This window comes from Serpula lacrymans (genome assembly GCF_000218685.1).
Source record: "Serpula lacrymans var. lacrymans S7.9 unplaced genomic scaffold SERLAscaffold_8, whole genome shotgun sequence".
Classification (NCBI taxonomy): domain Eukaryota; kingdom Fungi; phylum Basidiomycota; class Agaricomycetes; order Boletales; family Serpulaceae; genus Serpula; species Serpula lacrymans.
This window is the reverse complement of record NW_006763297.1, coordinates 411,587-434,703: the sequence shown is the minus strand read 5'-3', so window position 1 is coordinate 434,703 and position 23,117 is coordinate 411,587. Positions and strand designations below refer to the sequence as shown.

The window sequence follows — 23,117 nt, the reverse complement described above, 5'->3', positions numbered from 1 at the left end:
TCCATCTTCCCCCCATGTCTCGCCCAGTAACTCGTGCTAAAAATGCCCATCAACACCCCGGGAAAATTCTACTTGACCTGGAACCAAAACGTCGTTCTCGAGCGGAGGTAGCGCAAGAGAAAGAACAGTTTAAACTCACCAAAAAGGAGTTGGTGCAAGCTATGAAGCTTGGTCTTGCTGCTGCAGCAAAGGTTGAAAATAAAAATGCCAGAGAAGACATAGAAGACAATATACCTATGCTCCCTCCCTCCCAACGGCGCCAGGTAAGTAAGAAAGACAGCCCTGACATCGAGGATGGCAGGGAAGATTCTGTGGCACCTATTCCTTCCCAGTGGCGCCAGTCCCGTCTTGCACGCCGTAAAAGCAGCCTGAAGGTCATCCCAGATAGCGAGGATGAAGAAGAATCAGTAGGCAGCAAAGAGAGCAAAAAAGACGAACAAGGTATGATGTGTTCTTCTCAGCTGATGATGGAGTTGATAACGGAGTTGATGAAGGAATTGATGGAGCTATTGGTATGATGTGTTCTTCTCAGCTGGACTTTCAAACCAATGATGGAGTTAATGAAGGAATTGATGATAGAGACATCGATATGATGTGTTCTTCTCAGCTGGACTTCCAAGCTGATGATGGAGTTGATGGAGGAATTGATGATGGAGCTGATGATGGAGACAACAATGGAGGTTTGGAAGAGAGTGACATAGAGGAGCTCGTCCCCAAGAAAAAGAAGAAAGCAGGCAACGACTCAGGCATTCGAGGTGCCATTGTAGCCTTAAGGCAACAAGGAAGTGCAGCGTCCGACCTGACGCTGGCTAAGCCCCAATATGGTGCGCAAAGACCACGTGGAAGGTCAGCACATTTCTTTCATCTGATCTCTACAGAATGACTGATCAACTGCTTTGCCTCAACGAAATAACTCTATTTTTCTACCAACGCCTCAATTCAAATGTGTCGGATCCATCCTATAGCAAATCTGTAGGCATCAATTCATGGAGAAAAAATGTTCACAAGCCAAACTATGCTACAACAAACGAAGCAGATGAACTCAGCACAAACTCGCAGGATGTTTCATCACTCTTTCCCATCACTACAGACTCCACTGCTTGCACATCTCATCCGAACAGCAAGAAACGGGTGCTCTCTTCACAATCCACATCAAATACGTGGTCAGCTACAAATGAAGGCACTGGTATTGGATATCGGGCGGGTGGACTTGAGGATGAAGTTGAGATAGAAGAGTACATAGAGGCTGTTAAGGGAAAGCGTACCGTAAGCACTGTGAGTTAACCGTTCAAGTTTGTTTTTTACTGACCTTATTCTTCTCTAGAACCTCGTTAAATTTCGAGATGGTGTTAAGCCTCCCTTAAAGCGCATCAAAGTTGAACATCCGACAAAAATCACAAACTCTGACCTCCCGGAGGGTTGCATGGAGGGTGGCCGTTGGCGCAACACTTTTATCACAACGTATGAGAAGTGGGTTGGGACCTGCGAGAATCCCTGGAACATTAGCGACACCAAGGCAGTCTGGGCCATGCAACTGGCCTGGGATGCTATCTATCCCAACATTCGCCACGCTATCACTGTACAAGACCCTGTTTATCTTGTGGTGAGTTTTATTTTGTCTTTTGTCTTGTTATTTCTTTCACTAGCTCTTAGGCCTCTCAACGTCTTTCGGAATGGAGAAGTGGTTTTGGTTCTACTGCCATGGCCATGGTGGAGCACTTCTTTGAATCTGATCCCGCTTACACAACTTATCACGCCCGTCAAGAATTTGCTAGTGAAGTTCTCACTGGTTTTGCATACCTCTACGAAGAAATAGGGGATGATCCCTCGGTATGTGGTCTCATAATACATCATATTTGGCTCACATTTTGTTTTTAGGGATTTCGTGGTCTCTTTCGGTCGCCGTTTGTCCTGCAAACATTTGCGGCCCACCTTGCAGCAGTTAACACATCTATTGATGTTGAGGTATTGCGAGCTGACAGTGTGCCTAGTAATGCCACAGACACTAAGAAGTATCCACCGGTAGGGGCCCTAGCGATGAGCGCAGCAGCCGTGAGTACAAAACCAGCATCATTTCGAGGTCTCTACTAAAGCCTGAATATAGGTTGAACGTGCATTTACTATGTGGGCTGAGAGAAAAATCACCTGGGACCCGCCAGTAACGCAATCCCAAGTAGGTTCCGTAGCTCGGAAAGTCAAGCCGGTTCGAGAGCTCAACAGGGCTACTGGCAAAACAACCGGTAGCCATGCGGCGTTCTCTGACACGAACTGGGGTGAGGCTACTCGCTATTATGCTACATCAATCAAAGCACTCAAACAAGAGACGATGGACGACATAGTGGCAAAAGCAAGCACCTACGTTGTTGGAAAAGGACGCTCTAAACAGCCGGCCACAAGTACAGATGGAGGTGCTGACCCTCGAGCCCGTCTAGCTGATGTTTAGGCTGTGTAAGTGTTCCTTGTATGTGTGCCCTCGCATTCATGCTCATTACAGGTTTTTTGCGTTGGGGTGCATAGATGATCAAATACATTTAGTGTTTTCCCCAGCTATCATGAATTCCTTGTAGACTCTTTCCACATCCCTGCTCAGTTTGTTTTGGTGATAATTGTGTCTTGAATTGTGTTTCGTCTTTTACAACTTGGAGCACTGACTTTTTCTTATTCTCATTTAATGCTACTTGTTCCGGTTCTCGAAAATATCTTGCTTTCATCTTAGGAGTTACTTCTTAATGCCTTAATAAAAATTCAAGAGTTGTTCAAGTTTGTTCAAAGTCGTACTCAGTGAGATTCAAGAAATTGAGTGTCCTTAATCAAACTTTTCTCGTCTTGAAAATCCATAGGTCCCTTGGCACCAAACCGATCTTAATCACTCTTAAAATCGTTATAAGCTGAGTTAAGGTCTTCAAAGAAAGTTGACATTTTACTGATGCTTTATACTAGGGAAGAATACTCCTGTGTTGCTTAGCCTTCGAAAATACCATCAAACAGACAAACTATCAGTGTTGGACAATGTGCAGTAGTAGGGAGAGGCGGCGAACCAGAGGAGAGATTGCGTGTGCAGAATGCCGCAGGCACGTCGTCAAACCTAGTGCCGTCGAACTTATGCTAATATCCTGTTGGAATACAAGCGAGGACAAGCTACTTGCGGCTTCACTAAGCTACTAAACACACAATAGGATTTCTGTATATACACTTGTATGTCTATGCTTTAAAGCGGGACAAGGATTTTTGTAAGACTGACACTTTGGCGCGAGCAGCAGTATATAAGCCGCTCGCGCACAGAGGCTCACTTCAGACCTTTTCTATACGAGTCTGAAGTGAGTACCTCATAGCCTATCCCAACTACAATACTTTACTAATCATGTACCTAAAGATCAGTGAACCATAGGTACATGTTCCCGAATATAGACCTTTTCTATACGAGTCTGAAATCATTGAACCATATATCCCAACTCGAAATTTGAATAGGTTAAAAGCGAAATGTGATAGACAAGGTAAGGGTTATTACCAACTAATTCAATGTAGTTGTTCTTCGTGCTGTTCTTTTTCTGACAATTTCGTTATAAAGTGCCTTGCTCAACCTGCGTCAAAAGAGGATGCGGCATGTTATGCCCTAATGGTATGGGAAGATACGTAAGATCTTTACTGGTGTTTATTGTCTTTACTTTCAGGCACCATGCCTCCAGGAGAAGGAAGCCGGTCAGTTGTATCATTACCACTTGTCATTCCTTGGTCGCGTGCTGAAGTACCTGTCATTTGCATAGGTTCGTTGGAATTGCCGAAGACTATCTTCGTCGTAAGATGACCAAAATGGAGGAACGCATGCATTCTCTGGAGGATGCACTAGCCATCATTCAAACCAATTCGTCAAATCAGCCTCATCCTCTTCTAATCAATGCGCCATCTCCAGACGATACCGAGACTGAGACCGAGGAGCAATCAAAAACCCTAAACGAGTTCAATAGATATGGCCTAATCGACGCCTTGGGTTCCTTGCATCTTGACAGCGAGGAGCACGGTGGAGCTGTTCGCAGTGCTGTCCGCTTTTTTGGGCCATCCGGTGGTTCGGAGGTAGGCCCTTATGTTTTCCAAAATCATGAATAGTTTCTAAGCGGTTGGGTGTCTGTTTTAAAGAGTTTATTACTGGTGAGCGATCTTTTATTTCCATGAGAATATAGCCATATATTTCCCTAAGAGGGCAAAAGAAATCGTCACGGAGGCTTCGACACCACCAAGTTTTCCTCAAGATTTTGACGCCTCCTATCTTCCCGAAGAAATCAAGATATTCTACAAATCTTTCCCATTTACACCTTCCGGCATCCCAATAGCTCCAGTGCAATCGATGATAGAATCATTTCTACCAGAGATAGGAAGAGCGACTTTGCTATGCGAGACTTTCACCGAGCACTTAACCTGGATGTTCCACATAGTATCGCGTCGACATATCATTAATGAACTAATCCCCGCTGTATACAAGCACCTAGGGAATCCTTCCGAGCCGCTCGAATATGGACCACACGATCTGGCGCTCTTATTCATTGTCCTTGCCATTGGTGCTCTTGTCGATTTCACCCTTCCTCCGTACAATGCCGAGGGTCAACTTTATTACAGACTTGCACGGTCAGCACTTTGTTTGCAGCCAGTACTGACAAATAGATCAATCGTTACGGTGAAAACGCTGCATCTCATGAGCATATACAATGGCACGAGTGGCTTGGAGAGTAACTTGGAGAATTCCTACTCTCTTCTCAATTTTGCGGGCCAGATAGCGCTTCAGGTAAGGGCCGCAACCTAAATTTCTTCTCTTCGAAATATCTGATGGTAGTTTCTAGATTGGATCTCGTAAGTCTTCGTGTTATCTCGCTTTCTATATGTAACGACTACATTATCTTTGCCAAGACAAGGATCCCTCGTTGTGGGGCTTTGAGAGTAGAGAGGCTTACGATCGACGGATGTCGTTCTGGAATCTGTTTGCAGGCACCCTTTGGCAGGTACGCTACAGGAATTAAGACAGGTCGCAACCTTCTTATCTATATTTACAGAGTCTAGTTACCGGCCGCCCTCCAGTTATCATGCCAGATTTTATTCACTGCCAATATCCAACAGAACTTGATGAAATTACTTTTCAAGAAGGAGAAGTTCCTTTGGGCTGTAAGGTATTCTCAGAATGGCACTCCGTCTTCTTCTAACGACTGTACTATAGTTGGCGCATGGAGCCTCAGATACACTGTGGAATGCTTGGCGCCAGTCGTGCAAGTTACTCAAGCGGTGAAGCCACCGAGTTATCAGTCTATCCTGGAACTCGACCGGAAAATTTGATGTCCCAAAATCACAAAACACGGTTCACCTCGAGCAGACGTCCAAAGAGATGCAAGCTTGGGTGCGATCTCACTATCGGGAGCTCAGTACGTACAATCACACAAAAACCATAAATAAGACTCTGATGTTTCCATAACAGCTCTGCTTTTTCTTCACAGAGGATTTTTTTTGCGCAAGCTATGACCGACTATCCCTCTGACCCCATGAGAAGCCCTCTAGGCCAGTCATTTCTCGCCGCGTATCAAAGTGCATGCGTAGTCTTGGATTCTACAAGAGTTCAGTACTCACTGCAGCCTATTCTCTGTGCTCGTGTTTGGCGAATATGGTCTTATGCATTTTCTGCCGCAGTAAGCATTTCGTTTCGGATTGTTATCACTCCTTATTTTACCTGCCAGGTCATAATCGGTACCGTAGCTATGCGTAGGTTAGGCTTGAAACTTGATCCTCCGCCATTCGACAAACTGGAACAAGCATGCTCGTTGTTCAAAGCCGCAGCTGAAACAAGTAGTCGCGCGAAGAAGGCACTGGTGAGTGCAAAAACATTTTTTTTCCATATTTTCGTTCATTGATGGTATGGTTGTGCCGTAGCCCATCCTGCTCAGGCTACGCCAGAAAGCACTGCTGTCAAGTCAAGACGTAGTCATGCATCCTGCAGCATTCACTACTGGACAAAGTCACACTGCTGATCATGATGAGCGTGACGATGAACTAGCGATCTTTGGTGGTCGGACAATGCTGGTCACTCCCAAACCTTCAACAGATTATATACCCTTCAGCCCAACAGAAGTTTCAGTTGACTACTCTACTGGCCCGATGAACGAAATACCCATACAGGGGCAAGCTCACGAACTTCAACAGTCTTCTGGATGCATCCCTGTACCCTCGTCGTCTTATCACGGGCATCCTACAAGTGAACGTGTAGTGGGCTTGCCACTCGAATGGGAAAACCTCTACCCTGAAATTCCTGGACCTTCCCATTCTTATGACACCGGTGCTGTATACAATCAAGCCATTCCCGGTATCGATCATCGACAGAGAGGTATCATGTTGGAGGATAGGTGGTCATCGTTCATGCATCATTGTACTGTCCCTTCAAACCACGCTCCTCCCAGTTGATGAATCGGAGATGATGATCTGGTAGTTCAGTAATTTGTCGACGTATACATAGGCTCGTCTTGAATGATAGACTATAGTGTGAATACCTCTGATCTGCTGTAGATCGTTAGATTAAATGTAGTGAGATTGCGCAGGGAAGAATTTTAATCCAATGCCCTGGTGTAGTGATCGACGGCGAACGTAGTACGCTCCATCTTCCGACTCTTAAGTCGATGAGGAGACTGCGTACTGTAATGGATAGACAAGTGTTAGACACAAAGTACGCCATCTTTTCTCGGCCAGATCCCAGTGTTCTCCGAAGCTTCCAGTGATACATACGGGAAGGAGGTCCGAAATTATTTGCACTTGAGATTTCCCAAGGAGATGCGTTCTCTGTTAATCGGCCAATGATATTCACGACGCTACATTGCCAAGAGATAGGTAGCACATAACACGATGGATGGGCTACCATAATCACTTAGCCCGACCGCGCCGTTTCCGAGAGATACATTAGCCCCCCGATAAACCACGCTGTCCACTCCTGCAATGATAAAGTGCTAAACAATAAAGCGTCAGTAGAGAGCTTCCCAATCCCACGATGCGCTGGTTAGGGCTAAAACCTAGTATGTGCATCAAAATTTTAGGGTGTGTGAAATTGATAGGTTGAACGCATCTTACCACGTTCAAACTCGACTTCATCTGGAATGCTGTCGATAAAGGCTATACGTTTATGCGAGCCTGCGCTAATGAATCAAAACGCGTCATGATCCCATCTACCGGCACAAGCAGATACATCAAGCTGATGGGCTGACATCTCGGCGTGTTGCGATAATTGCTTTCGTCCACTGGCAACTGATTTTGCTGACACTGGAATAAGATATTTCCATGCGCAATGAACGGTAGGGGAGTAACCGAAGTGAAATACACGTTGCTTGGGCCCTAAGGAGATGACCACGAACCGTCATCAGTGATAGCATCCATCATGATAATGAGAATCTTCCCCTGAATTGGAAAGAGACTGGAAGATACTTACGATCGTGACTCATGCGATGTGAGGGTGAAGGGCAAAATATTCCCTACAGTAACCGTGCTTCGACACGTCGCGGTTGTCCGAGTCATGCAAGCCCCTGACTGGCTACGGTACTATTTGTTCACTGAGGGTGTAATGCTCTGTAAAACAGGCCACGAGTCAGTGTTCTATTACTATAAGTCGATGTAATGAATGCTTAACTATTTCAGTCCATCGAGTCGATTGAGACGTCTGATAATGGTTTCGTTATACGATGGTTTGCTCTACTATGTATACCAGGCCACTTGTTCAGAAGTTGTGATCGCTCCATTGATTTAAGGGGTGACCGGTGGAAGAGCTCAAGGTGACTGGTAATTTTTTTGGTGGCACGCTTGGTAGCACGACCAAAGCACGACGTACTCGGTTGATAATTTATCTTCTGGGTTTGAAGTGCGTTGGCCGTTGAAAGTGACTATTCAGACCGCCATTGTGGTAAAGCATGTGAAGCATGGACCCCAGGAGAATTATTGGTGTAGGGTGTACTGGATTACTTACACCGAGTCCGGATAGGATGTTCAAGTTGCCCATATGTAGACATCGCGAACATTCTCACGCCAACTTAATGGACGTTTATGGGCGCTTATGGGCGCTTATGTAGGAGACATGTGTACTACATGAGTTCGTTAGAAGTTTGATTTGATAGACTGTCACATCATAGCATTGCCAGCGCCATTGAAGACGGTCAGACCCTTTGGAACTTGAAATACCCTCAGCCCTCACACCCCTCACCAGCTACAGATTAAAGATGGGTTCAGGTCGTTTTTCTCTTATTCTCCATAACATCTACTCGACTCTTGTTCGACCACACATGTCGTATCCAACTGACATCTTTGGCATATTCCAGGAGGAACGCGTCATCGGGCCTGTAGGGCCTAAGTCATGGGAGCGGCAGCTTTTCCTAGACGATAGGTCCACAAATTGCTATATCGACCACATCGTATTTTGTAAATGCAAAGACGACAAGAGACACGAGTTCTTGTTGATTTACGTTCGCCACCCGGATCCAAACATCACGGCCAAGGCACTTGTGGTCGTCGACCGTTCACCCTCCTCTCCCTCACCCAACTCGTCTGTTCATACCCCTCCAGGCTCTGCCATTGTGTCACCGTCAGTCTCCGATACTCCTGCCGATGACCGTATTGTCATCACCAGGGAAGACAATAAAACGGAAGTGACTAAACCGTATAAATCATACAGGGTGCTCTGTACCCTTACATTCTCCGAGTCTTGTCCCTCCAATATCACCGCAAATTATTTACCACCTTCTGTTCGGCAGCTATGCATCCTTTTGAAAGTCATCAACAAGCATGCACCACTCTACAATCTTTATGAGCACCAGTGCTACTGGTTTGCGAATACCGTGTTCGACACGTTGAAGAAACTATGTCCAAATGCACAGGAGAAGTGTAGTTCACACGGCACACGCGCCGACTATCTTGGATTAAAATTCGACCATCGTAACAGCATAGAGGCGGTATCTGAAGAATATGACAGAGCATGGGGCGAGGCGTGTGAAAGGGTGAGGCAGGAAGAGATCAAACGAGAAGAAAGTCGACGTGCAGTGAGTAAAACCTCGTTGTTGTTTTTTGCTGTCTATTACTTATTTTTTTAACTTGTCAAAAGCTTGTTGAAGCTGGGATGAAGATAGGTGAAGACCGCAGTCGTGCGGAACGAGAGCAACTCAAGGCTGTTATAGAACAACAGAAGGCTGACAGTGCTGAAAGTGCACGACGCGAGGCCGAAAGACTGGTTGAAATGGACCAACTCAAAGCCAGAATACGTGAATACGAAAACCGTCAGCCTGACAAAGCGGCTACAGCTTCCTGAAGAAGGGATGGCAAATTTGTTCGTGAGTCCATTTGAGTATTACTACTTTCAAAACTAACAAGTATCTGTATGACAGTTGTAGTCTTTCGCATTATTTATTTTCACGGAGCAGGCAGAGCCGAGTCTATTACTTGTCATCGTCAACATGTCTATGTATATTCCAGTACACTGTTTCAGCTGTAAGTACCGTGCCAGGCGTCTAGTGTAGTTAGATCATCGTAACGGTTCCAAAGCGGGTAGTTTTGTGCGATAGTGCCACTTCACTTAGACTTCCATGCTGCTATGTTATAACGATCCCCAGATAGTTGCCAAATGTCTATAGAGGATGTCGCTGCGAATAATGACGAGGACAATGCTGGCGGGATATATAGAAGCTGAACGAAGGTTTGTAATCGGACAATGATGGCGGAGCTTACATGCCGAATATGCCGAACCAGAGCCAGAGCGCTTGCAGCCCAAGTCCTGTGGCCACTTTGGGGCGATATTTAACGCTGGTGCTGGGAATAGCCACAAGAGAGCCTTACTATAGTGTACGAGACACGTGATCGTACACTATAGTAAGGCTCTTTTGTTGGGTAACCTAGGTGAAGATTCTATTGGTTGACTTTGCCACCGTGACCGTGACTGACAATGATGAGATGATTCGGCTTTGTTTGGCTACTGTGGCATGGCTTCAACTGCAGGTAATTGATTTGGAACAAACAAAGTACACTTATAGCAGTAATCCAGATATTACGAGTAGACACTGCGAGCAATGGCCGAAATCCCCCGTTGCGACAGACACGTGCCAGCCCACGGCATGGAAAAAAGTCGCGCTGATGCCACAAAGTGCGCCAGAGGTGAGGGTGTTAAAATTTACCATGTACGCTACACTTGTCAATCATAGCTGTAAAAATCAAGATGCTGATGTGTGAGACCATTTCATGGAAGGCCAGCAATATTCTATGTGGTGTCCGACTTTCAGCCAAGGTGTCATAGCCGTCATTATCCACATATTCAAGATATGTTTACTATGATGGCAGAGCGCCAAATATATGACTGTCGCACACCGTGAAATGCCACTAACCAGTTTTATGTACTCGCTTTGTATAGCTTTGATTTGTGAAGGCTGACACTGGCCTGGCCACATCATCAGCACCGCTGTGGTTTTCTTTATAGAGCCACCACTGTCGCACACTGCAATAGTCAAACCAGCAATTACATGACCTCACACTTCTCTTTATTGTAACAGAGCCTCGAATAGCAGCCTTTTCAGCCCTTTCATAATCAAACTGTATTACAAGTGTACCAGCCTCGCGGAATTTCTCATGTGTTGAGCAGTGAAAGGATTCTTTGCGCTGATGCATAGCAGACGCGTGGTAGTTAAACCTTCGACTCACTCTGAAAAAGAAAGCACCGAAAGAACCACTCGAAAACAAAACAAAAAACAAAAAACAACAAACGGACGAAATAACAGCAATGAAAGTAGCTACCCGTAACTCCCTTCCGATCTTGAAATATCAGAGACTGCACCGAGGTGGTAGCTACCTGATGACCTCCCTCAACTCCGCGAGCTCACAAGGTCCCATTATCAATATGATCGAGAGGGTACAAAGGTTCTTTCTTCCCCTTTCTCCTGCCCATGACCCATGAGCCACCTTCCATTCTTACAAAAAGCCAACGTATCCTGCGGTATGTCCCACCAATTTCGCCATCCCACCGCACCCGTTTTATCTGGATCTTCCATACTTATCTAACTACTATGTCTGTGACCTTGGCTAGCGCTCCTGTCATCTTTGCTACCACCTTTGCCGGGATATCCAAGCCATGGGGTAATACTGTTACCACTGTTGGGAATGTAGACCAAGCTTCTATCATGCTCATTGCTGGCGACAAGGATGACACCCGTACGTCATCTTATGTTTTACTGCTCCTTTTCATTACTAAACCCCAATGATCATGATCAGCATGGCTTCTTCTGAAGTCCCAACATGTTGTCATCGTGCAACAGCTCAACGTCCCGGCCGACCCGGTCACTCTTCGACCGATTTTGGGCCATGCAGTAAGGCTAAAATCTAGATTTCCTTCTCATTCATAATCTAAACATGTTTTTAGGTCGCTCGTCAAGGCTCGGTGGTACACTACGAGCGCCAGAACAGAACTTTCCTCATTCACTTTCGTGACGAGGCGCTGTTTTGGTCTTTCCTTTATCATACAACTGCACACTCCAACTCTTCATTGTTCACAACTGGAATGAAAACCAGCACACTTGCCCGTCTTTGGATGACCTTCAACATCCCCTACGATTATCCTGGATCCCTCAGCATCGCCAAATCACCCGAAGTCTCGGATGTCTTTCATGCACCCATTCGCCTCGCTGTTGACTCGCTATCCGTTACAGTCACAGGCTGCATCCTAGAGGCGATCCCTGACGTCTGTGAGCACGAAGGAATCGAACTTTTTGGAGGGGTCTGGCATGTACTATAGTACTTATCTATAATCTAGTGGAATGTGGTACATAAAAATTCGCATATTCTATATATCTGCATGGATTTTTTGCCAGATTGGGCGATCACCCTCAAACGGTGACACAGCAGGCCGTAGGCCCATTCCCATCAAAAACACAAAGACTAATGCGGTGGAGAGTAGCGACAAAGGCATTAGGATTGGGTGCGTGCAAGCCCATATAAGCAGCCCAATAGCAAGCCTATAGTAGTGCTCCAATATTATGAGGGATAGCTTGACGTCAGAGATGGATGATGCGTCGCCCATCACATCTCCTGGAATATGAATCATACTACCTGTTCGTAGCTTCTCCAAGACGTGAATAAATACTCAGAGGTCGATGGTAAGCAAATTTTCCTACCGTTAGTGTGATAGCCCCATCAGGGGTTTCCGAAGCCAAACTATATGTCTATAGAAACCGTAGAAGTGATTGAGGAGCCGTGATTAGTTTGTTGAGTGACTTACTGGAGTGTCCTTGGGAGCTATGTAAGGCGCATATTCAAATTCCATGTCAGGAAGATGAAGACGCGGGACTTCTCTATTCTCGTGATTGCAACGGGACTCCCTATGAGCTTCGAGCAAAAAATCGAGATCAGATCTCAATATATGGAAAATGGACTCCAAATCAGATAATCTTGTTTCATGCAGTGTCCTATCATCGCGTGTGGTATGCAATTCGTCCCGCAGCACTTCTGATTCGCTAGTCATAGAGGTTTGCTGGTTGGACAAGTTGGATATCTGGTCTTTCATTTCTGACAAATGCTTGCCAAATTCTTCCTGGGTATGCGCTAGAACTCCGAGATCCACTTGCTGTAGACGCATATATAGGTTTTTTAAGGTGGCTGGCCAAAAATAATAATGAGTGTCCAGACTTGAAAACTGCAGACCACGTACTGAATTTTCTGCAAATGAGACGCTCTGACCGCTCTTGATGTTCTCGCAAGTTAGACTGCAGACTACATAGATCACCCTCTAGGTTGGCTATGACAGTGGCATTCTTTGCCTATTCTTCCTCACTTAGAACAACTGATAGAACGGGCACGTCTCAATCACAACTCACCTCATCTCGTACAATGCTCCCCTGTTTCTGCTTTATTGATTCAGTGTCTTTGTTACACTCTAACATCTTTTCTTCGATGTTTCCGATCCAGCTTTCCAAGGCTTCTATTTTTTTCTTCAGATCACAGATTTCTCGCGACTTTACTTGCGCATCCTCGTATACCATCGAGTTCATCATATGGTTCGTGTCACTGGCCCTACGGTTAAGCAAAATAAATCATGATCAGAAAATAAAGACCAGGCGTTTCAAACGCATACCAGTCAGGTGGTAGTGTCGACCCCAACATGATCTTCGCCTGGAGGACAATACGGAGAAGCCTTTTGCACGTTAGCCGAGTTTCGGTCTTGTTGTTCAATGCTGCCATATCAGCGATAGTTTGAGCTTGTAAATCTCTATCGGCGTGTTGATACTTCAGCAAGCTCTCGTTATCGATATCACCAGCTTTATGTATCTTTAAACATTCTTGTACGATTTCACCTGCGTGACTGGCAGGGAGTGTGAAGGGACCATCGTCCATAATTTGGCATGCGGGGTGTCGCGTCATCAGCTCTTCTAAGCTGTTTCGAATTGACTGTAGCCTGTCCGGGTCCATCAAATTGTGCTGTGTGACACCCAAAACACGCTTAAGAGTCAATCATAATGAAGAATTGATATTTCGTCATCTTACCTCTGAATCTCGTAGCTTTGGGTGTGTGTTACGCTGAAAGTGCAGCACTAGTAGTAGGATGGGACAAAGATTGATGTCAAGTTGTGGCACAAAGACTTGGAAGCCTCAGCCGCTGAGGCGGCACGTCCAAGTCTGGCACATATTAGTCATGATCACGGCTCTTTCAAAGTTTCCGAATCACTGGCACATCTGCTTGCATGTACCATGACAGAGTACGGCGATCGTTGGATATTTCGAGTCCAGGCACCTCTGCAAAAGAGGAGTGTGACACGGTTGGACCTTCCACCGCCCAGGCATGCATATACAACCGCAACAGGGCCACCGCAAGCGACTGTCCTTTGATCTTTCCGTGCTGCTTCAAGTTCCCCTAATTATAAAAGGTGCAGGTCAATTTCCTTCTAATCACCCATTATTTTCTTGCAGGCTAATATATATAATTCTGTGCAGAATTTTGGAAAATCCTGCAAATCATAAAGAGCAGCATCACAAAGAACTCGTTAATCTTCCAAGGTCGGAACACCCTTATAATTTAATCAGTAGAGGTTGAAAGTGTATTGCCTAGTGTCCCGACCACCGGTAATATCGAGGCCAACGAAACAACGCCCACGTCGAGCAACAATCCTGAACTACTGGTGGTGAGTGTGATGTTGACCGGTTGTTTGATTGTCCTTTCTAATTTCGTCAAGGTCTCGTCTCGTAAAACACATAAGTTCAGGGGTGCCGAGGGAGAATATTCCTGGTTCGAGTCAAAATCTTCGGCGTGTGTTGCCATTCCCAACATACGTGGTGTTGAGCGAGGTGATTTGTACATCCATTGGGTAAATAGCAAGTGTCAGGTATGGCGTTGGGATGATGGATGGGTTACAGTGAAAGACGGCCAGCAATTCACCATGGAGTCTGGTTCGACTAGATATCTCGTTATAACGGAAGGTAACCAACCTTCTTTGGTGCAAGAAGGAACTTATAAAAAACAATACAAGCATCGGAATTCGCCCATTCTCCCCAGTTGAATACGTACTATATAGATTGCAGCATAATAGCACTATATACTTGTTTTGTCCTTCCAATACACGAAAAGCCACGACAGGATAAAACCAATAAACAAGAAAATAAACCAGGCAATCCAGTGTGTCCATGACATATTATGATGATCTTGTAGCTGCGCCGGAGGTGATAATAATGTCATCAGCCGAGCTGGGATATTATCACGGTCTGGGTGTAGTGTTAGTGTACTTCCTCATCTATCGACACTGCAGACTGACAGATATCTTGAGCATGCCACAATTGTATATAATGTTTATCGTTCGGCGAGTGTGATCCTGTAGCAATCATAAATCTGTCTCCGCTAGCATCGTAGTGTGCCTAGAGAAACAGGAAAGACTAGGTCAGCTAACAACATTTTAAATAGAGTACTGTGACACGCACGGCGATGGCTTGGATGGTGTCATCATCTTCATCTTTGTTAATTGAGCCGTTACCAGGTAGCCTGAATCCTTACCGGAGTGATGAAGTGTATGTATGAGGTTGCCTGTTTCAATAGCCCATAGCCTAGCTTTCCCCTCGGTGCTTCCGCCTAAGACAGCAAAACCATGATGAGCAAACAAAACGGGGATACATATACCTTTAGATGTAGGCTGATTGAAAGACATGATTGGTGCATCAGAATTCAAGTCATATATATCAAATCCGTTATGAATACTGGAAACTGCCAAATATTGGTGGCGGGGAGAAAGGCTTGTGCTAGCACTACATTGAGCCGAGTTGAGAAATAATAATGATCATTTAAAAGAGGATGATACGTACACAAGTGTCTTAACGGAAATGAAGTGAAGAATCATGCGCGAAGAAATGTCCCAGAATCTAATAGACGAAGGTTAGAGTTCAAGAAAGCCGCAGGGGGTAGAAACCATTACGTGATTCCATGATGCATGTAAGAAACCAATAAGGCGTTGGGAGAATACTTGGTACGAGCCCAATGCAAAGAGGTGACGATGATTTCATCACTTCTGTTGCTTCCTACGCTAGGTGGCAAATCAAGTTTGGAGACTCGACGCCAATTTGCTCCAATGAATGGCATAAGGGACAGTGTTCGATTAAATGAAAAAAAGACTTACCTCTTTCTCGGAATTCCCAAACATGAACTTCTTTATGGGCACCAGTTGCGACGGTATCGCCCGAGATAGAAATGCATTCAACAGGGTATTGATGGGCAAAATACCCCGTGGCAGTAAGGCTCTGTCCTCACGATGAACAAGGAGACGGCTCTATAGCGTCAAACAGAACAGACATACCTGGTCTATTTCAACGGACAACACCGTCCCATCTTGTAACCCGCATAGTAAACTCTGTTCGGATGGTCCTATCCAGCTGAGAGATAGCACGCCCGCATGTCCAGATACAACATAAAGAAGACGTCCCAGGTCGTAAAACCATATCGAAAGCTTGCCATCTACTCCACCTGCAGCTATGTACGTTCCGTGAGGGCTAAAGGCTAGGCATGTTATGACATTGGAGTGTTCTTGCAGTCGCCAGCGAGGTTTGTATCGAAGGGACATTGTGCCGAATTCGAAACCAAATGATCAACCTATACCTACAGGCCACCATATGCATGGCTCTGCATATGCGCCACAAGTTGCAAGTCCGCCTGTGTCTGCGATAGCTAGCTCAGGTAGTGCCATGATATTCTGAAATCTCAAAATTCGTCATGGCCCCCTGGTCAATTGCAAGGTTTGCTCACACACTGGTTTACAACGTAATTTTATTTTGCATTTACACCACCGTTCTCTCCTGATGAATTGCGCTTCCCTAGACTACGTCCACGATCATCCGCCGTTTTCCATGCACACGAACACGATATAGACATGCATGCGGTAAGTCCCCCTCACTATCAAGCAATTCCACGACCACGATACCGAAATCCAGCCCCAAGTACTGAACGAAGTCGAACACACCGAATGTTTGGATATGGCTTTCAGCGTATATGTCATATTTTATCGAAGCAAGTGGGACGAGATTGAGGCCATTTTTGATAGGTGGGCGATGCTTCAACTCCCAAAGTGTTCTCACTTCCCCGTTAACCTGTTCTAAAGGATATGCAGATAGTTTTTTGATATTGTCCTGCCCATCAAGAACACCCCAGACAACGATATTTTTTGGGGCAAGCCCTATCTCGTGTGTCAATTCTTGGGGGATATGGTCGATGGTGATATCCGTGATGACGATTGGCTCCGCCAATGCAATACCCAGTTGAGATGGTGTTTCTTCGACTTTCCAACATGATCCCGCGTGCAAGTCCTCGTTCAACACAATGTCCGGGTTGTGGGTGCACTGTGGAGAGGTGCTGAATGGCCAAAATGATCGTGAGGGACATAATGATGATGATGAGGTTAGGCTTTTTACTACTCGTGCTCCTGCTGACTTCAGAGCAAAATCCTCTTTCCCAACATAGTCTTTTGAGAATTGTATGTATGCGTGGCGAAGCAACTCTTCGCAAGAAACTAACTCAAGTTTCAGGATTGTCTCTTCTAGGTGAGCTAGGCGTTTTCTGTCACTGGCGAGGTCTTCGGACATATTTTCCTGATTGTTCAGCATCGATCCTATCTGGACTTCAAGATTGGCAACGCGCGTCACAGTATCCCGCGACATGTCCTCCAAGGCCTGAATCCGTTCCTCGTAATCCTCTCTAACATCATGCAAGCTCTTGTCCTTCCCGTCGTACACAATCCAAGACAAAGTGGTAAAAGGCAACAGTGATTTCGGAGGGTGCCATACTATCAACGTCGCAGATACTGCGAGGATGAGCCCAAGTATTGCAATTCCAAAATAAAATGATAATTTGCGGGTGGACCGCGTGTGTGCTGGTCTACGTGCTTGAGGATAGGGGTGGAGAATGTGAGCCACTTTGTCATCACTGTCATCTAATCCTCCCGAGTGTGGACTGCGACCGTGGCGCTCTGTCCAATTCCAAATGAAACTATCTGTTATTGCAACTATCAGCGAGGCTCCGATTCTGCATGAGGTATTACACAGAACGTACCGGTCTTGGGCAGGAAACTAGCCATCTGAAAGATCAAGTAGGGATCAGTTTAGCATGAGAGACACTGGGTGCGTGTATCTTACGTACTTTTTGTAAACTCCCTACCCTTCTGAATGGCTCTTCGACTACAAAGCGAGAAGAGGCTACGGCGCTGTCTTGTATCTCTTTGCAACGCTGATGGTCATACATTGCAATTGCAAGGTCAAAGGAGGTCTTAAATTACGATGGGGGGAGCTCACAACAAATTTAAGGGTAGAACTACCAGTGAGAAACTGTGTGTCCCCTCCCCTTTGTTCTGCTCGCGTGCCATCATCGTGATCATCAAGCTAAGGATCATACCAGAGGCCTTAGCCAATCTGACTCCACCGCTTTGTCGGAGTCTATCATGATGGCTTAATACTGCACGCGAGAAACACGTGTAGTTTTCTGACATGATGACTTGATAAGCGTGGCCATGACAGAGAACCCAGCTGGTGAGTAGTCGCTCAGTACATACTACCAGCAGCATCAAATTCAGGCAGCTAATATACTGGTTAAAACAGCATCCTTCACCTTCACGCTATAGCTACTATAGCTACTCTAGATCACGCTGATTGGGCCTGCGATACAATGATACGACCGCCAACACTGCCCTTTGAGTTCCGGGTAACGAGGTCCGGCCACAGCTCAAAGATCTTTACCTCTTGACCTTTGTGTCCCTGTTATATATGAGCCCCATGGAATCGTTTCAGTAAGTTTGATGTTGATTTCATCTTCACTATGTCTGTTCTCGACAACTCTGTCTTACCACCTGACACTTCAGGTTCCCATGGCCAGGCTCCTTCCGAGTCTGACTTTGTCTTGCCGTTCGCGAACACTTCCTCAGCTCAGGTCGCGAGCGTCAACGCAGGACAGGCTGATGCGCTCCCTCCTTTGCCTGTTCCCGACAACTCTGCCTTACCACCTAGCACTCCAGGTTCCTGTGGCCAGGCTCCTTCTGAGTCTGACTTCGTCTTGCCGTCCGCGAACACTTCCTCAGCTCAGGTCGCAAATGTCAACGCAGGACAGGCTGGTGCGCTCCCTCCTCCTGTCTCTCTCCCTCCTTCCCATGTTCCCTCAAAAAGACCGCAAGGTGAACAAGAAAATGAAGACCGACCTGCTCGTAAGGTTCGGATAATTTACAGAGACTCAAGCTCTGTGCAGGTCACACCTCAAAGGGAAGCCACACCGTCGCCACTGGTACCATTGTTAACACCAACTCCCGTGCCACAAGCTCAAACTGCCACTACTTCATCATCGCAAACGGTGATACAGCTTACCAGACCTATCTCTCAAGTAAGCACTTTGTTCATATCGATTTTGGAAGATTAATTGACCGTAAAACATAAAGGAGGGTCCCCGCAAATTACCTGGCTCAGCATTCCAATGCCCAACACCACACACCGTGGATCCATCCCCTCAAGTTCATGCTTCAGTAGATCGACGCTCTCAAGAAGCTAACCTATTGGCAACATTAAGTGCATATGTGAGTGTCGAGTTATGTTTGTTTTAAAGAATAGCTCTCACAAACCCCTACCTCAAGAATCAAGGTTTTGCCCACTCGTCACGCGCATCCTCCACACAGGCAGTCGTGAATAATCGACCCAGTGTCAGAACAGATCTGAACCAACATTATTCCTGTTCGCAAACCCCAACGCAAACCCCTCCCAGCGCTTTTACCAGGGACAATGCAACACTCACGCAGCCCTTTTCCAGGGACAAGTGTAGACCCAAACCAGCATGTTTCCTACTTGCAAACACCAACGCAGCCCCCTCCCAGCGCTTTGCCAGGGACAATGCAACACTCACGCAGCCCTTTTCCAGGGACAAGTGTAGACCCGAACCAGCATATTTCCTACTCGCAAACACCAATGCAGCCCCCTCCCAGCGTTTTGCCAGGGACAAGTACAAACCAAAACCAACATTATTCCTACTCGCAAACCCCAACACAAACCCCTCCCAGCGCTTTACCAGGGACAATGCAACACACATGCAGCGCCCCCCCAGGGACAAGTATAGACCCGAACCAGCATGTTTCTTACTCACAAACACCAATGCAGCTTCCTCCCAGTGCTTTTCTAGGGACAAGCACAAACCAAAAACCAACATTATCCCTACTCGCAAACCCCAACGCAACCCCCTCCCAGCGCTTTACCAGGGACAAACATGTACCAAAACCAATCTTTTCCCTACTCAATGGGTGTAGATCAAAATCAGCCTTTTTTCTACTCGCCATCACAAATGCAGGCCCCTTGCGGCACTTTTTCAAGCACAACCATAAGACAAGGTCAAGCTGATCTCTACTCGAGCACCAATCACAGTGCTACGCAATCACAAACACCACCTCATGGTTCTCTTCCTGGCATGAGCTATGCTCAAAGCCATCTACTAGCTACTTCTATGGTAAGCACAGTCGTTAGCATATCTTTTGGATTGTAATACGATGCGTATGCTTGAACCACTTTTTAGTCATCCGTAGAACATGCTCAACATGCTCGAACACAAAGCGGACGTGGGGATGAACCCGCCCATCAGAGTAGTTTCGCCACCATAAGGGCAATTGAACAGCAAGCTGATACGAACATGGAGGTGGATGTACCGTTTGTGAGTGGTGATTACATTTCCTTGACAATGACTTCCCTTCTAACTTTTGCGTAGTCGGGAAAGCAAAACCAACCAAACTCGGGCTACATGGCCATGGTTCTTGATGGACTCAACCACGTCTCCAATCAGTTCGAGAAGACCATGAACGTCATGGACACAGTAGCCAAGGGTATGGCACGACTAGAAGAAGATATGAAGTCTCGCCCAGTGTCCCCAACAAAGGTGGTAATCAAAAAACCTCTCAGTCGAACTAGGCGTAATCGACGCAAGGTTGTCGAATCCGATGAGGAAGAAAATGATGATGGAGGTGAGATGGCGGAGACCCGTCCCCGAGATAAACACTTGGAGGATGATGATTACACAGAAAACCCTGCATGGCCCATTCTAGGGGTACGTCCAGTGCAAGTAATTTCTCGGGTTGTCTCTGATAAATTTGACTTCAGAGATGTGTCTGCGACAACTTTAAACGGCTTCTCAAAATCAAGTCACTCAAATGCGAACAGCTTGCAAAGTTACCCCCTCCTCTGACAGATATTGAGATAGCCAAATTCGAAAACAGGGATGAAGGTGCTATAGAAAACACGCCTCGATCATTTCGCATTGACTTCAGTCGTAGCTGGAGGACATTTGCCTTCAATCAAGCAGTGGAACAATGCTTTGTCAAGCACTTTATGCAATGTGTCCAGAATGGAATTTTTATACGATCTGGTCTTCCTCAAGAATTCGTGACTAAAGAAAGAGTTATACATTCCCTTGGAAGACACGTAGATTATGTTCGACGAGAGTACCGGCAAATCAATGCTTCGAAATCCAAGCAGAAGCGCATTGAAATGCTTCAGCATAAGGCTCAGAATGCGCACAAATCTACGGTACATACTTGATTACTCGTTGCTATAGCTTATTACTTACTACTCCGACACAGCTTCTAGATAGTCGATTTAAAGCTTGCGGGTCGAGAGCATCACTTCAGCGCCACGAAAACAACCTTTTGGTGTTACTTGATGCGACGGCAATGAGTGGAGACGAGACGGACAATGAGGTGCAAGGGGCGCCCAAAACATACCTCATCAGTAGGCCGCACTGGCAAAGTCCAGAAATGAAGGACTTTATGCGGAAGCTCGACCATATTTACAGGGAGAACTGGAGGAACCCTCATGGCCGTCGTGCTACAGCAGGAAATGCCCCTCGCATTCGGATAGCATCTAATCGTTGCAAGCCAGGGCACGCTCCACGCGGCTTATGGTGAAATTGCTATGATAGCAACTGGTTGAAAGATTTGCATGGGTGGCAGCGGGACAAGTTAGATATTGTTGACAAGGATTACGACTTCACAATATCTGATAGCGAATTATAATCCATGTATAATACTTAACAGTCGCTCAGTAATAGACACAATCAGCTACTAAGGCTATTCAACAGAAAGCGTCTGCAGGGGGATCTAAATAACCCCTTGTCTTAAGCCAACATCCATCTACCATATCCCAACTACTCAAAATGCCAGCCTTCAACTCAGCTAGATACCATAATGTGAGGTGCCGCAACACGCTAGGCTGGTCCCATGCATATATCCAGTCGTGTGTACTGTAATGGTCAAGGCGCCACTGGGTCAACAATTTCCTTTCATCTTCATCTGAACCAGGGTTCTGAACCATGGACAGTGATGTTTTAAGCGCAAATCGATGCAATCACTTCAGTTGTGCGAGGTCCTGCGCCCATTGGTGGTAAAAGTTCCAAGCTCGGCGCAGACGAGGCATTCGGGCCTGCAGGTGCTAATTTATGAGCCTTATTGGTTATTGTAGCTAGAAGAAAGGTCCTTACAGATACACTTCGACTTCTCTCCACCAGTTTCAGGGTTGTAACGAATGGAGCGGCATTTGCTATGCGCCGAAGAAGGTCGTAATCAGTCGGATCAAAATCCAACTGGAGAACTGTTAAAGCCGTGGTTGAAGTGGATAATGATGACAGTAGACAAATCAAAGGCAGCGCGAAGTCTGCATTATTGACGCAGTGTGCTGCTACTCGACTAGTGGGACTATCCCGCACCAGAGACGTTACGCAGGAGGAGGGACCCTCAATTTCAGACAAGAAGGACAAACGGGTATTTGCTAGTTCGTAATAATCGTGTCCTCGATAGTTTCGACCTGACATGTTCAAGTGCGTGATGGCAGCGTGCTCATTAAGAAATTGAGCGAGGCTGAAAGGCGGACAGTCTGTATGTAAAAGTTCAAGTCTGGGTAGACGGATCCCTTGTAGTAAGCGGACCCAATTAGCGGCTGAGGCACGAGGAAGCTGCAGCTCCAAGTCTACCACATTTCTGATTGCAAGTAGACATTGGCGCAGCTTTGGGATAGGGGGGAAGGTGCGATGGAAGATAATGTGAAGTGACTGTACGGATGTGGCGAGGTTGTTGTTATATAACGCCGCATCGAGAAAGGAATCAAGGAAATCTGCATGTATTACAAAGATGACAGACTAGAAAGGACGAAAGAAATTCAAAAACAGAAAAATAGAAAAGCTGGATGACAAAATACCTGGACAGCTCTCCGAAGCGCCATCTATAGTTTGAATGGTCGAACTCAGGTTGAATATTATAGCATGACAAAACATATACTCACCTGTTCAACAATTTTGTGACCTTGGCTACGTGTGATGACCACCATTTCGAGTGAGAATATAGAGCTTGCAGATAAAGCTCTTACTGTCCCTGTAAAGAAAGTGTAGAAGTATATTTTGCCTGTATATATATGCGATGCTGATACTTATACCTGAAAGTCCTTTGTCCTTTCATTGACGAGTCAGATGTAATAGTCATAATAGTACAACCTCGTGGTCCTGATGCGTGTATAGCTTGGGATACACTGTCATTTGAGTGACTCACAGAACCTCGACCCAGGCATAACGGGTGTGTAAGAATGGGTTATGAGAAGAAGCGGCATGG

General features: G+C 46.0%; 10 protein-coding genes across 10 annotated transcripts; 6 read left to right on the top strand and 4 right to left on the bottom strand.

Moving 5' to 3' along the window:
* Positions 1-2,104: 2,104 nt before the first annotated feature.
* On the top strand, positions 2,105-2,765 carry SERLADRAFT_449879 (uncharacterized protein; the record flags this gene model as incomplete). Its single annotated transcript, XM_007319198.1, has 2 exons — positions 2,105-2,448; positions 2,518-2,765. One exon carries the CDS (start codon positions 2,123-2,125, stop codon positions 2,441-2,443), a length of 321 nt encoding a protein of 106 aa, XP_007319260.1.
* A 911-nt stretch (positions 2,766-3,676) lies between these two features.
* On the top strand, positions 3,677-6,435 carry SERLADRAFT_408878 (uncharacterized protein; the record flags this gene model as incomplete). The annotated part of the gene is made up of 11 exons (XM_007319197.1): positions 3,677-3,699; positions 3,765-4,071; positions 4,196-4,620; positions 4,657-4,777; positions 4,833-4,842; positions 4,900-4,991; positions 5,107-5,156; positions 5,204-5,405; positions 5,478-5,666; positions 5,715-5,846; positions 5,908-6,435. The coding sequence occupies 11 exons, from the start codon at positions 3,677-3,679 to the stop codon at positions 6,433-6,435; spliced, it is 2,079 nt and encodes a 692-aa protein (XP_007319259.1).
* Positions 6,436-6,929: 494 nt separating this feature from the next.
* On the bottom strand, positions 6,930-7,981 carry SERLADRAFT_469494 (uncharacterized protein; the record flags this gene model as incomplete). The annotated part of the gene is given in 5 exon segments (XM_007319196.1): positions 6,930-7,034; positions 7,093-7,202; positions 7,221-7,353; positions 7,448-7,584; positions 7,646-7,981. The coding sequence occupies 3 exon segments, from the start codon at positions 7,531-7,533 to the stop codon at positions 7,188-7,190; spliced, it is 234 nt and encodes a 77-aa protein (XP_007319258.1).
* Positions 7,982-8,351: 370 nt separating this feature from the next.
* SERLADRAFT_469492 (uncharacterized protein) lies at positions 8,352-9,655 on the top strand (the record flags this gene model as incomplete). The annotated part of the gene is made up of 3 exons (XM_007319195.1): positions 8,352-9,044; positions 9,107-9,332; positions 9,387-9,655. One exon carries the CDS (start codon positions 9,122-9,124, stop codon positions 9,308-9,310), a length of 189 nt encoding a protein of 62 aa, XP_007319257.1.
* Positions 9,656-10,927: 1,272 nt separating this feature from the next.
* Positions 10,928-11,962, top strand: SERLADRAFT_469490 (uncharacterized protein; the record flags this gene model as incomplete). The annotated part of the gene is made up of 4 exons (XM_007319194.1): positions 10,928-10,965; positions 11,071-11,196; positions 11,257-11,351; positions 11,405-11,962. 4 exons carry the CDS (start codon positions 10,932-10,934, stop codon positions 11,774-11,776), a joined length of 627 nt encoding a protein of 208 aa, XP_007319256.1.
* A 124-nt stretch (positions 11,963-12,086) lies between these two features.
* SERLADRAFT_438801 (uncharacterized protein) lies at positions 12,087-13,371 on the bottom strand (the record flags this gene model as incomplete). The annotated part of the gene is made up of 5 exons (XM_007319193.1): positions 12,087-12,203; positions 12,260-12,636; positions 12,689-12,797; positions 12,855-13,050; positions 13,112-13,371. 5 exons carry the CDS (start codon positions 13,369-13,371, stop codon positions 12,087-12,089), a joined length of 1,059 nt encoding a protein of 352 aa, XP_007319255.1.
* A 445-nt stretch (positions 13,372-13,816) lies between these two features.
* Positions 13,817-14,146, top strand: SERLADRAFT_391535 (uncharacterized protein; the record flags this gene model as incomplete). Its single annotated transcript, XM_007319192.1, has 3 exons — positions 13,817-13,901; positions 13,969-14,031; positions 14,109-14,146. The coding sequence occupies 3 exons, from the start codon at positions 13,817-13,819 to the stop codon at positions 14,144-14,146; spliced, it is 186 nt and encodes a 61-aa protein (XP_007319254.1).
* Positions 14,147-14,206: 60 nt separating this feature from the next.
* SERLADRAFT_469475 (uncharacterized protein) lies at positions 14,207-16,157 on the bottom strand (the record flags this gene model as incomplete). Its single annotated transcript, XM_007319191.1, has 8 exons — positions 14,207-14,733; positions 14,784-14,883; positions 14,947-14,972; positions 15,020-15,267; positions 15,325-15,381; positions 15,435-15,585; positions 15,636-15,756; positions 15,813-16,157. 8 exons carry the CDS (start codon positions 16,074-16,076, stop codon positions 14,564-14,566), a joined length of 1,137 nt encoding a protein of 378 aa, XP_007319253.1.
* A 2,159-nt stretch (positions 16,158-18,316) lies between these two features.
* On the top strand, positions 18,317-21,425 carry SERLADRAFT_408873 (uncharacterized protein; the record flags this gene model as incomplete). The annotated part of the gene is made up of 8 exons (XM_007319190.1): positions 18,317-18,608; positions 18,740-18,871; positions 19,096-19,775; positions 19,823-19,978; positions 20,045-20,179; positions 20,234-20,569; positions 20,623-21,048; positions 21,102-21,425. The coding sequence occupies 8 exons, from the start codon at positions 18,317-18,319 to the stop codon at positions 21,423-21,425; spliced, it is 2,481 nt and encodes an 826-aa protein (XP_007319252.1).
* A 419-nt stretch (positions 21,426-21,844) lies between these two features.
* On the bottom strand, positions 21,845-22,839 carry SERLADRAFT_438797 (uncharacterized protein; the record flags this gene model as incomplete). The annotated part of the gene is made up of 3 exons (XM_007319189.1): positions 21,845-22,651; positions 22,711-22,734; positions 22,795-22,839. 3 exons carry the CDS (start codon positions 22,837-22,839, stop codon positions 21,845-21,847), a joined length of 876 nt encoding a protein of 291 aa, XP_007319251.1.
* Positions 22,840-23,117: the final 278 nt, after the last annotated feature.